This window comes from Vicugna pacos, chromosome 9 (assembly GCF_048564905.1).
Source record: "Vicugna pacos chromosome 9, VicPac4, whole genome shotgun sequence".
In the NCBI taxonomy this organism is placed as follows: Eukaryota; Metazoa; Chordata; class Mammalia; order Artiodactyla; family Camelidae; genus Vicugna; species Vicugna pacos.
In genome coordinates, this window is record NC_132995.1 from 55985195 (window position 1) to 55998531 (window position 13337).

Here is a 13337-nt window from a genome sequence, read left to right on the forward strand (position 1 = left end):
TCTGTGAGGGCTGGGCAGGAGGAAATTGGTATCTCATTAAAAAAATGAGAGAGTGAGGTAGAGAGGAAACTGAAAGCTCGTTAAAAGTGGTGGAAAAGCCGTCTTAATTATACCTTTCCATTTGCTAACAAGAGGACATTTGTTATGAGTTCAGGACACTTTATCCCAAGCAAAACAAACAGAGTTAACGACCTTATTTTTGTCTTTTTAGCCAGTGGTGGCTCTGGAGTCCTGTTTCAAAATAAAGGTTTCACTGCGGGAAGTCAATTAGCCCAGAGAATGCTGGCAAAGGGTCAACTGCTTTCGCTTTCCAAGATTGATTTGAGAGCTGCTACCCAACCTTTCACCTTGCCCCCATGTAAGGGGGAAGGTGGGCAAGAGTTCCTTATTAGTGCAAGAATCTTGTGTGTCTGGAGAGGCATTTAAAGTCCATGTTGAGAGTCATTCAGTCAGAAACAGTTATTGAAAGTATACTGCCCCTGTAAAGTATCAATTTTCTCTTCTGGAAGATGAAGATACTAATGACTTTATTGTTGTTGTGGTGATTAAATAAGATGTTACATCAGAAAACACCTCCAGGAAACTTTAATAACACTGGCTACAACTTATTGATGATTACTTGAGTCTAGTACACTCTCTTACTTAATTTTTACAATAAGCATACGTAGTGCTATGGTCTCCACTCTACGACTGGAAAAAAATTAGAAAAGTTATATGATTTCTACAAGGTCAGCCAGTAAGTAAGAGAGTGGGATTTGAATCCAAGTTTGTGTTACAATTTTTCATGAAAGGTCACGAATAAGATATGGCCTCTGACTTCAAGGCCTAGAGAGGAATGGAAACACACTTCAGTAATGAAGCAGAGTATGATTAATGGCCAAAAAGATTTAATGTACTAAGGGAATTTAAAGAAAAGAGAGATTACTTTTGGCTAGAGAGTTATTCCAAGAGGCAGCAGCATAATGTCTAAGAGTATATACAGAATACTTGGTTCAAATCCCAGGTTTCTTATTATTTTTTCTCTCTGAGCTGACTTCAGTTATAACATGAGGATTGAAATACTACTTCCCTTTTAGATCATAATGAAGGTTGGGAAAAAAATGATGTCTATTAAACACTTATCAGTACCTGGTGAATAGCTTTTTAAAAATCAGGGCATATTTCAGACAAGGGGTAGTAGATTCAAAGTTTTGAAGGACAATAGGGTTTCAATAGAGACATGTAAGTTTGGAAGAAAGAAGTATTAGAATATTAAATATGCTGCAATAAAACTGTTTTTTACCTACTGAATTTATTTAAAAATCCATCAGAAGCATATCATTTTCTGAGCATGTCAAGCATGAGAACTGATTCCAGGTTCGAATAGTGGTGGAGTAGCATTCATCAGGCTAACTTTACTGCCAATAGCACTTACAAACTCTGCACAAAATATAAGAATCCACTGTTATAAAGCACTGGAGAGTGACCAAAGGTTGAACTTTGAGAGAAGGGGACCCTGCTGATGAGATTCACACTTACAAGGCTTTTCTGCTGAGGGTAATCCCAATCCATGTGATGTTAAAGAGGAAGAACTCAAAGAGAAGACTGCAGTCGTTGTGACCTGAGGAGACAAAGAACAGAAGAGAAATCTAAAAAATAATGTGCTACAGCGGGAGAGTCCCCCAGATCTGCAAATCGTCTCCTCTCAAATCCTAAACTGACTCCTGAATTGTGCATGCTCAAGGGAAGACTCCAAATTAAAATCAGTAGCTAGAAGGCGGGTGGAGCTGAGCAGAGATTTCAGCCTTTCCAGTGCAGGGGAGGCCAAGGATTTAAAGTGTGAGTCCAGACAGAGAGGCTTGGACTTTCCATTGAAACCACGGAATGACCGTGTTTTAGGCATAACAATTATGTCCTTTGACTAAAATACTGACTTTAAGACTAAGGGGGAAAACTTATAAAGACTAATCTTTATGAAGTCTAAAATCAAGCCATCACAGAATAAAAGGGATCCACCAGTAATTTAACTGACTTCTAGAACAAAGTAAACTTATTCAGGAAAAACAACTGAATCTGGTCTGGACAATGTGACACATAATTTTTGGTATATAAGCAAAATTACTAGACATGTGAAGAAATAAGAAAATGTTATTTATAATCAATAGAAAAATCTAGCAATAGAAACAGACTTATCAGTAATCCAGATACTGGAATTAGCAGGCACGAATTTAAAATAACTATGATAGACTTCTGCTACCAGCCAAGAGAGAGCAAAATGATCTCAATTATCCTCTGATTGTAAACAACTAGAAAACTGGACCGAAAAAGAGGAAACTACTATAGATGGTGGACAACAGGACTGAGAAAAGGAAAAAAGTGAGTTGCACCCTATCATCACATAGGCTTTTTCTGCACATATTACCTGGATCGTGGTGTGGGGATCGCACACCCAAGTAGCATTCAACAATCTTGTAGAAGAGACAGAGAACAGAGTTCAAGGATATCAGTGAAGCTGGAATTTGGGGCAGAAGCTTCAAGAAGAGGGATCTACTAAGAAAAAGTTCTGAAAGTCTTCATAGGGATCAAAAGGATAGTAGGGATCTCTTTGAGTATTTATCTGAATACTGATCTCTGCTTACATAGATTGAAATGCCACAAAGCCAGGAAAGAACAACTTCCAAGGAAAGAAAAAGCATCAGTTAACTGTAAGACTGACAATTGCAGAACTTCCTCAGGACTGATAATCATTTGAGTCCCCCCAGCCACTGTGGAAAAATCTCATTGAATATATGGAACATTCAGTAAAGATTACAGAAAAGCAATGACTTAAGTAGGACTAAATTATCCCTTGAGTAAAGATCACTCAAGATCTTCCCTTAAGAATCAAAATAAACCTTGAAAGGACCAAATTGATTTGTCATCCATTTAATTTCTGCTGTATCTATGGTATATCCTTTTTCATTTAACTAGAGTTTATTTGCATTTTCTGTCATTTTTCTTTATGGTCTCAATATTTTCTTATCATCAGAGATTCATATTTTGTTAATCTTTTTAAAGAGTCAGCTTTGGTTTAATTTACTTTATGGCTTCTTTGTTTTCTTTTCCATTGATTTGTGTTCTTTATTAAAACTTCTCTTCCATCTCAGTTTTATTCTGTCATTCTTTGACTTAAAGTTGTATGTTAGCCCATTACTTTTTAGTATTTTTAAGTTTTCTAATATAAGCATTAATATTAAAGCTATAAATTTTCCTATAAATACTGCTTTAGCTGTATTCTACTTCAGCTATATTCTGCTTATTTTCTAAATTCTCTTATATCTTTGCTAACCTGTTATTTAGAAGTGGGTTTAAAAAATTTTTTTCTTTTTATCATTGATTTTTAACTTATTTGAATGGTAGTTAGACTGAGATCTGTACTGTACTCATTCCTGGAAATTATTGAGACTTGCTTTATAGACTAATATACGATTATTTAAAAAAAAATCTACGTGTGCTTTAAAAAATGGAAAATCTACTTAGATTTATGTAGAAAACCCAACAGTACTTAACCCATTATTCTAAAGTAGGTGAATAGCAAGCTAAAAGCCCATGATTTTAAAGCTCAACAGTTTATAATTTTACAAAATTACATAGTATTGAGTTTTAAATCATGGTTAATGTTAACATGACATCAACAAATGTGGTCCTTAGTTACTAGGCAGACAGAAAAGAGGTAGAGAGGCAGACACCCTAACCTGGTGCTCCCATAAGATAGGATAATGAGAGAGCCAGAAATTTGTGATATGGATAGTAGGAATAAAGGTGCAGTGGGCACTGTCCTGAGGTCTGACCTGTATTCACCTTTACAGTCAGTGCTTAGCTCTTCTTAAGAGGGGATTCCTGATAATTCTACATGTCAGGACTTCTTCTAGCAACTCTCAGGTGCATCTGAAATCCTGATGACAGCAATTAGTATATTCCATCACACCCATATTTTACATATAGCTGTTTTGTCTAAAATCTGCCGAAGTCAAGAGTAAGAAAACTACTGTCTGCTCGCAGGCCCTCTGCCCCATCTTTCCTCTCAACTTCCTTCCTCTTTTGTCTGGAATAACTTTCACTTAGTGATTAGTGACTTTGTTCAATCCATCAGTACTTGTCAGAATTACATCAGTCTCTTGGGCATTCAACAAAATCTAAACTGACAGAAAAACAGCCTACCGAAGGAAGTTCACAATCTGGAGAGTGGAAAAAGAGACAAAAAGGATGGGGCAAAGACAAAGAAAAGGTTGAGGCTGAGGCATAGGAGGATCTTTGGAAGAAGAAATTTGAAATTAGTTCCAGTTTATTGTCATGGTATGAAACTTTTAACAGCAAAGAATATGTGATTCAGAGCTAATTGTCAAAGAAGAAATTGTGCTTATTCATTACACAGAGGTCATATTATTTTTTTTTTGTATTCTTTGACCCTTAGTTGGTGATGCTGAAAAGGTTTTTCTTCTATGAGCCAAGGAGTCATTTATACTCATTTATACATTTTTCTCTGTAGCTTTTTTTTTTTCCGAGGGATTGAATTACACCTCCAGAGACATGGACTTGAAGCCTAAGAATGGACAGAAGCCTCAGTGCTTTACAGGAGTAACTAGGGACTCATGGGACTAAGGGCTGGTAAAACAATAAGAAGTAATATCTTTCCCAGGTTGGCAACCTTGAGGCATTGGGGAGGTTGAAAAGAATGAGAGGTCAGCGTTATCCAACAGATTCCATTCAGTTGGCATTCAGCTTTTCAAATAGCCTACAATATAGAGAGCCATACAGGGTGTGGGCACGGAGTAACTTGGTTTCCATTTCCTTGGGGCTCCAAGTTCACAGAGTATAATTACTGTCTTTTACCACTATTTTTAATGGGTCTTTTACCCAACCGGGTTGAACTATGTTCCTGTTCATCTCTGTTCTTTTGACGCTAAAGTGTCTGTCACCATGGTTACTGACTGTCTCCACGACCTTCAGAATGCCAGTGTGTATTCTGGGTACAAGGTGGTAATAAAAAGGCCTATGGCTATCAACTTACTAAGTTATAGCCTGACACCTAGCAAAAAACAGAACCCCAAGGGAATGAGAAGCTAGACTGTTAAGCATTGGTGAGTACCAGAAAAGGCATGTGGGTGTGTGGTATGGGGTGCCAGAATGAGGAGCAAGTGCAGAGAAGTGCTGTGGGTGTGGGAGCGGGTATCAGCTACAAGAAGGCTGTGAAGCCTGAGGGCTTGGCCTTGGCAGGGGTTTCAGTGAGGTTTAGGAGGACAGCAGAGAAGGCACATCTTACTGACTTCTGCAAAGTCTACTTAGAATTTGGTTAGTGAAAAGAGCTTCAGAGAATTTTGTTTCAATCCCAGTTTCTTCAGTTAGTGGGCTTGATGTTAAGCAAGGATTTCTGTGGAATTGTCAGTTTTCACATCTATAAAATTTGTAGAATGAAATCTACTGAGCCTGCCTCACAGGATTGTCTTGAGAGTTCACTAATATTATGTAAATAAAGGGGTTTTGGAAACTGAAAATTCATGTACAAGACAACCATATTTGGGGACAGCTTACTGCCTCCAGCTCTGTTCCTTTTTAAAGAAGTTTCCTTGATAGAGAAATGGAATCTCTGGAGTAGGAAATAATTGAAGGAGAATAGTGAGACTCCAAATGAAGAGGCAAGCAGGAAATTTGTTTAAAGTGCTCAGTGTTAGTGCTATGTTCTTCTATGTCAGTAATTGGAACAGTCATTTTCTGTTGCCTTCCTTTTGGTAGGAAATATGACTAAATGAAGCATGCTTAGTGGGGTGAGGTAGATCTTGTAATTTATATAATATGTATTCCTCATCATTGAGGAAAAGAGACAACTATTCCTCTTGGAAAATCGTGAAGTTTGAAATAATTCTTTATAAGAGAGAAACTCTCCCTAATCACTTGATTTTCATAGAAACTGTGTTTCACAGCAGTACATACTTAAAAAGAAAAAATAACACAGGATACTTCAACTGTATGTATACTTTAAAAATTCAAAATAAAGATTTAAATCAAATATAGCAAAATGTTCAGATTTTAGAAAGTTGATAGGTGAATTTACTTACCAACTGTATGCTTGAAGTATTTCTTAACAAAAGTTACAATTAAAAACAAAATAGAACAATTACAGAATTTTTGCCAATAATTTCTTATAGGATAACAAAAAATAAGGATTATTAATTTAAAAAAAAAGAAAGGAGAGAAAAAGGAACTCAGAAATTACGAAGCTAGTAGAAAACAAATTGTAAGATATAGACTGAAAGCCAGATATATCAGTAATTTACATCAACTGCAAATACACCAAGATTCCCTAATAAAATAGGATTATCAGACTGAAGTTAAAAGAAACAAACTATATGTTCTTTATAAAATGTACTTTTAATGTGACTATACAGAAAGATTAAAAGGATAGAAAATGCCAGTATGTAAACACTAACCAGAGGAATGATTGCAATAAACAGACAATGGATTTTATTCGTAGGATAAGATTAAAAATTAAAAAAAAATTAAAAATAGAAATAAATATTTTTTCAATGATTAAACAATCAAAGTCATCAGTAACATCACACACACATATGTGTTACATAAATAGATATATATGTATATGTATATGTGTATATATAAATATATATAGACAGATATGTATCTATATATATACTCCTAACTATTATGGCCTTAAAAAATTGAAAGCAAATACTGAAAAAATAAAAAATAAATAGTAAACCTACAATCAAGTGAGATATTTCTTTACATTGTTTTAATGAAGGTATGATTAGCATTCAGTGAAATGTACAGTCTTAAATTGTGAGTTTAAGTATTTACAAATACATGTACTTATGTAATCCACTCCCCTATCAAAAGTGGAAATGTTTCAGTCACCTTAGAAAGTTCACTCCTGTCCCTGTCAATTCTGTCTTGCCAGGGGCAACCACTGTTCTGATTTCTTTCACCATGTGTTTTGTCTTCTGGTTTCATATAAATGAAATCACATGGTATGTACTCTTCGGCTTCTTCAGCATAATTTTGGGATTCAGCTATTTTTTCCTATGTACCAGTCCTTTTTTCTATTGCTAAGTAGTAGTCCACTGAATGAATATACCATAGTTTGTATATACAGTGTCCCCTTAATGGACATTTGGGCTGTTTTCAGTTGACTATTATGAATAATGCTGCTATGACATTTTCATACAAGTCTTTTTGTGGTTATGTGTTTTTGTTTCATTTGGATAAATACCTGGAAGTGGAACTGATGAATCATAGGGTAGGTATAGCTTAGCTATATTAGAAGTTGCCTAATGGTCTGTGGTCTATTTTAGGTTTACTCTGCATATAGCTACTGACTAATAATTATAAACATTTTTTTTACATGTTGGCCATTTCTGTATCTCTTTTTGTGAAGTGCCTATTTAAATTTTTTACCCATTTTGGTAGGGTTGTCTTTTATATTATTGAAAAAAGGCCTTTCTAATCTGTATATATTGAAACATTTTCTCCTGGTTTGTGGTTTACCTGTTATTTTTCTTAGTGGTGAATTTTGATGAACAAAAGTTTTGAATTATGAAGAGGTCTAATTTATTAATTTTGTTTCTTCTGTGGTTAGTGCTTTGTAAGACTGATCTAGGAAAGTTTGGCCAAGACAAAAATCTTGAAGACATTCCCCCAATTTTTTTCTAGAACCTTTATAGTTACAGTTTTTATCTTTAGGGCAATGATATATCTTGAATACAATTTTTGGGTGGTGTGAAAAAGTTTGTGTTTATTTTTTATATGGATATCCAGTTGTTTAAGTGTCATTTATTGAAATGCCTTTTCTCTCCCCCAATGAATTGCTTTGTTGACTATGACAAAATCATAGGCCATATAATTGTAGGTCTCTATCTAGACTCTTCATTGTGTTTCACTGACCAGCTTGTCCATCTTTGCGTTAATAATTACTGTAGTTTTATTAAAAGACTTAAGGAGAGGTAGTGTAGATCCTCCATCTTGGTTCTTGATTTGTAGATTATTCTGGCTATTTGTAGGTTATTTGTGTTTCATATAAATGTTGGGATTTCTTGGACATTTTTACAGAAAAGGCAGCTGGGACTTTCATTGGAATTGGGTTGAATCTGTAGATCATTTGGGGAGAATAGAAATTTTAATATTTAATCCTTCAATACATTAACATGCTATATTTCTTCATTAATGTAGATCTTTAATTTTCCTCAGGAGCATAATTATATGAATAGATTTTGCATATATTTTATCATAAATATTTTATGACTTTTAATATACCATAAATGATACTTTTTTATTATCTATTCCAAGTTTTTATTAGTATTATAGGAAAAATTAATGATTGTTGATTATTGATCATATTTCTTGTGATCCTGTTAAATTCACTTATTAGTTCCAGTAGCTTTTTTCATAGATTCCTTAGAACTTTCTGTGTACCTGACTAGCACATCTATAAATAAAGGTACTTTAACTTATTTCTTTCTATTTTGTTTGCTTTTTGTTTTGTTTGTTCTTCATCTAATAGTACTTTCTAAGATTTTAAGGGAAGTTTTGAATAGAAGTAGAGAGCATATCTCCTTGCCTTTTCCCCAATATTAGGGGGAAAATGCTCGGTCTTTCATCATTAAATATAACATTGGCTATAGTTTTTTTAATAGATGCTACCTACCGTTGTTGAGAGAGATTTCATCTATTACAAGTCTGGATGTTGAATTCTGTCAGATATTTTTCCCCTCATCCATAGGCGGATCATCTGGTTTTATCCTTTATTCTGATAAGCTTCATTTCATCATGTTATGTTCTTCTTTTATATTTTGCTGAATTTGGCTTACTAGTATTTTGTTAAGATTGTTGAGTGTGTGTTAATGAAGTATATTAGTTTTAAATTTTTGTTTGATTTTTAAAAGAGGGCAATGGTGAATTGAATGAATAATGAAGTAAAGTGTTCCCTTCTCTCCTACTTTATGAAGGTGGTGGTAGGATTAGATTATTTTTTAAATTTGTGTTGACCGAATTCACCAGTTAAGCTTGTGTGTGTGTGTTTAATTATGAAGGTGTTTAATTATTAATTTAATTTTTAGTAGTTATAAAGCTATTAAGGTTTTCTATTTCTTCTTTTTTTGTTTTAAGTATTTACCTTTTAAGGGAATTTGCTATTACCTTTAAGTTGTCAAATGTATTGGCATAAAATTGTTGATAATACTCTTTTATTATCTTTTTTAGCCCCTTCTAATACTGGTAATTTGTGTCTTCTTTCTCTTTCTCTCTTTTTGTGAACAGCCTAGCTAATATTTTACCAATTTAAATGACCTTTACAAAGACAGGGTTTTTTTTTTCCATTAATTTTCTTTATTGTTTGTCCATTTTTAATGCCATGTATGTCCACTGTTACCTGTTTAATTTCCTTCCTTCTATTTCTAATAAGTTTAATTTTCTTTTATTTTTACTTCTTTAGAGGGAAATTTATTTATTTTAAAATATTTTCTCTTTTCTTTCCACAAGTATCTAAAATTATAAAAGTTCCTCCTAAGCACTGCTTTAGTTACATTGCACAAGTTTTGATATGTTGTATTTTAATTATCCTGCAGATTGAGATATTTTCTGACTTCCCTCATTAGTTTTATTTTTAGCTCATGATTTATCTAGAAATGTGCTGCTTAATGTTGGGCCATTTTCCAGATAATTTTATTGTTACTGATCTGTAATTCATATCATTGTTTTCAGAAATCATACTCAACATTATTTAGTTGTTTTGAATTTATTAAGATTTGTCCTAGAATATAATCTCACTGTGGTTTACATTCCACTGGCACCTTAAAATAATGTGTTTTCTATGTTTTGTGTCAGTTTTATATGTATCAAATGATCGATAGTAGTGGATTAATCTTCTACATCCTTATTGAATTTTATCTTTTTGTCTACCAATTGCCTAGAAAATAAAATTAAAATCACTAACTCTGATTGTGGATTTGTCTATTTCTACCTTTGATTCCATCAGTTTTGCTGCATGCATTTTGAAGTTCTGTAATTATTGATATGTACATTTAGGTTTATTACATATTTTTGGTAAATTGACCCTTTTCTCATTGTGAAATTTTCCTCTTTATTTCTGGTAATTGTCCCTTGCCTAAAACCTACTTTGTCTCATATTACTATAGCCATTCCAGCTTTCTAATGATTAGGATTTGCATAGTGTTTATTTCGTATTCCTTTTCCATTTAACCTGTCTTTCTATTTAAAGTACAGCTTTTATAAATAGCATATAGGTGAATGTTGCTTGTTTATTCAGTCTAACAATTTCTATCCTTTATTGGAATGTGTAGTTCACATACATTTCATATATTGTTTAATTCAGGTTTACTAGTTTTACTTTAGGTCTGCAATTTCTCTTCTCTTCTCTTCTCTTTATTCTTTTTCTCTATTTTCTTCCTTTTTTAAATTAACAGAGCAATTGTTACTATATACTATTTTATATGTTGGCTTTTTATTTATACCTCTTATTTAAATTTTATTTTTTATTGAACTGTAGTTGATTTACAATGTTAGTTTCAAATGTACAGCAAAGTGATTCAGTTATACATACACATACATATATGTTTTTTCTTTTCAGATTCTTTTCCATTATATGTTATTACAAGAAAGTGAATATAATTCCCTGTGCTATACAGTAAGTCTTTGTTATTTATCTGTTTTATATGTATTAGTGTGTATCTGTTAATTCCAAGCTCCTAATTTATTCCTCCCCTACTCTTTCCCCTTTGGTAACCATAATTTGTTTTCTGTGTCCATGAGTCTAATTTTGGTTTGTAAATACAATTTGTATCATTCTTTTTAGATTCCACAAATAAGTGATATCATATGATATTTGTCTTTGTCTGACTTACTTCACTTAATATGATATACCTCTTTTATTTTTAATGTTTGATCTAAATTTACTCTTTATACCTTTATCTAACAACAGTTCAGTTTATTGGGAATTAATATTTTATCATTTCACACAGAATATAAGAACCTACAACAGTATATACCTTGCTTTCTTTCCCATCTTTGTACAGTTGCTGTCATGCATCTTACTTCTGTATATAGATATAAACTCTATAATATATTATAATTTTTACTTCAATCAGTCAGTTATCTTTTAAACCAGTTCAAGAAGGAGAAACATAAAATTATTCTAGGCTTATTTACATGTTTATTATTTGGTAAATCTTCATGTTGTGTGCAGATTTGAGTTTCCATTTACTACCATTTGCTTCTCCCTATAGAACTTCCTGTAATATTTATTACAGTGTAGACCTGCTGGCCACAGATTCTCTTAGAACTTACTTGTCTGAGTATATCTTTGTTCCACCTTCATTTCTGAAGAATATTTTCACTGGATATGGAATTCTGGGTTATTAACCATTTTAAGATGTCTTCTTGTTGCCTTTTGGCTTTCATTGTTTCCTTTGACAATTTAGCAGTAATTCTTATTATTGTTTTCCTGTTTTTAAAGTATCTATTTTGGGGGAAGGGATGCTTTTAATATTTTCCTGTTGTTTTTTAGCAACTTAATTATGATGTGCCTAAGTGTGATATTCCTTGTATTTCTGCTGCTTGGGGATTATTAGATTTCTTAGATTTGTAAACTTATAGTTCTCATGAAATCTGAAAAATATTCAGCCGTTATTTACTTCAGTATTTTATGCCCCAGACTCTCCTCTCCTTCCGTTCGTACCAGAATGACTAAAGTTTTCAGGTGTGGAATAACTGAAAATCTCTTTTTTTAGAGGTAAGAATGCAAATTGGTACAACCAGGTAGGGAAACTGGTTTTCGTTTTCTACTAAAGTTTATTTACATACCTAATTATACAAATATTACATTCCCAGATATATACTCAAAAGTATGTCCATATACACACCAAAAGACATGGGATGTAAAGAATGTAAAAACACAAATTTGGAAATAAATTAATGTAGTATAATCAGTTATTATATATGATCATTACCATTACATCCAGCAATGAAAATAAATTATCTACTACATGCAGTAATGTGGACAAAGATCACAAACATGATGTTGAGCCAAAGCAACCAAAGAAAGAAGAATTCATACAGTGTGGGTTTATTTATATAAAATATTAAAATAGACAAAACCAACCTGTGATGTTAGAAATTAGGATAGTGGTTTTCCTTTGGGTAGGAGGACAGTGAATGAAGCAGGTATGCGAGAACTTTCTGGTTATGTTCACTTTGTGAAAATTCTCTGAGCTATATCCATTTCTGTGTACGCTTATGTACTTCTGTATGTATGTTGCAAGGCACCTTTCCATATAATTGTTACAGTTCATTAAAAAGGTTAAAAGAAGAAAAATTAAAAGAGTTAAAATTAAGTTAAATAATAAATTATTGATTTTTGTTAGTTAATCAATACTGCTTTGGGAATTAAAATTATACAAATCAAAACAGGTAAATATTTATTTCATTTAGGTACCAAATTCTGAAGTGATGAGACTCAATAAAATTTGCTCAACTTTACACGTTGTTCCCTCTCTGCATATTCCATAGTGGGCTTCTCCCACTCCAATTCCAGAATATTTTCTTTATAGTTTGAACACAGATGTAAGTGGATTTTTTTTTATGCTGTGGAAATATCCAAGCAGAAACTCTTTAGATGGTTGGAATGCAGAAGCAAAGCTCTTTCTCTCCCTCCTCCTCTCCATTGCCCACCATATGTTTCAGAAGGGCCAAGGAGGAATTTGCTACTGACTAGAGAGAGAGGGAATGTGAAGGAGACAGAGAGAGAAGTTGTTTTGCATTTGGTGAATGAAGTATATGGGTAATGAAGATCTTTGAGGGAGGGTAAACTAATAAATGCTGTCTGTTTGGACTTTCAAATTTCTCTTCACAAGTTTCCTTATGGTGATGAAACCACTTTAAATCTGTGTGCAAAATTAATTTTTAGGTATATTCAAACTAGTTCATATTGGATAATATATGGATACTTTAGAGAAAGCATAATAAAGTTTTTACATTAACTGGAAAGTGATACAAAGGGCAAATTTTCTGTTCAAGAGAAAGTGAGATTGAGAATGAGAGTGAAAGGCAATTACTTCTTGCCTTCTTTTTTTAACATTTTTTATTGATTTATAATCATTTTATAATGTTGTGTCAAATTCCAGTGTTCAGCACAATTTTTCAGTCATTCATGGACATTGCTTCTTGCCTTCTGAGCAGAGAAGAAAACTAAGAAAAGAAAAATGACACCTGCACCCCAATGTTCATAGCAGCACTATTTACAATAGCCAAGACATGGAAACAGCCTAAATGTCCATCAACGGATGACTGGATAA

General features: G+C 33.0%; 1 protein-coding gene across 5 annotated transcripts in view; it reads left to right on the forward strand.

Moving 5' to 3' along the window:
* The window catches only part of SPAG17 (sperm associated antigen 17), a 356415-nt gene that overhangs the window by 16489 nt on the left and 326589 nt on the right, over positions 1–13337 (forward strand). For 4 of the 5 annotated variants that reach the window (XR_012075867.1, XM_072967909.1, XM_072967912.1 and 1 more), the window contains exon 2: positions 10616–10672. The exons of the other annotated variant lie outside the window; for it this stretch is intronic. Coding sequence is in view for 3 of the 4 variants with exons in the window: in XM_072967909.1 (XP_072824010.1) it covers positions 10631–10672 (42 nt within the window). In the remaining variant the exon portion in view is untranslated. The remainder of the gene's footprint in view (positions 1–10615; positions 10673–13337) is intronic. 5 annotated transcript variants of the gene reach the window in all.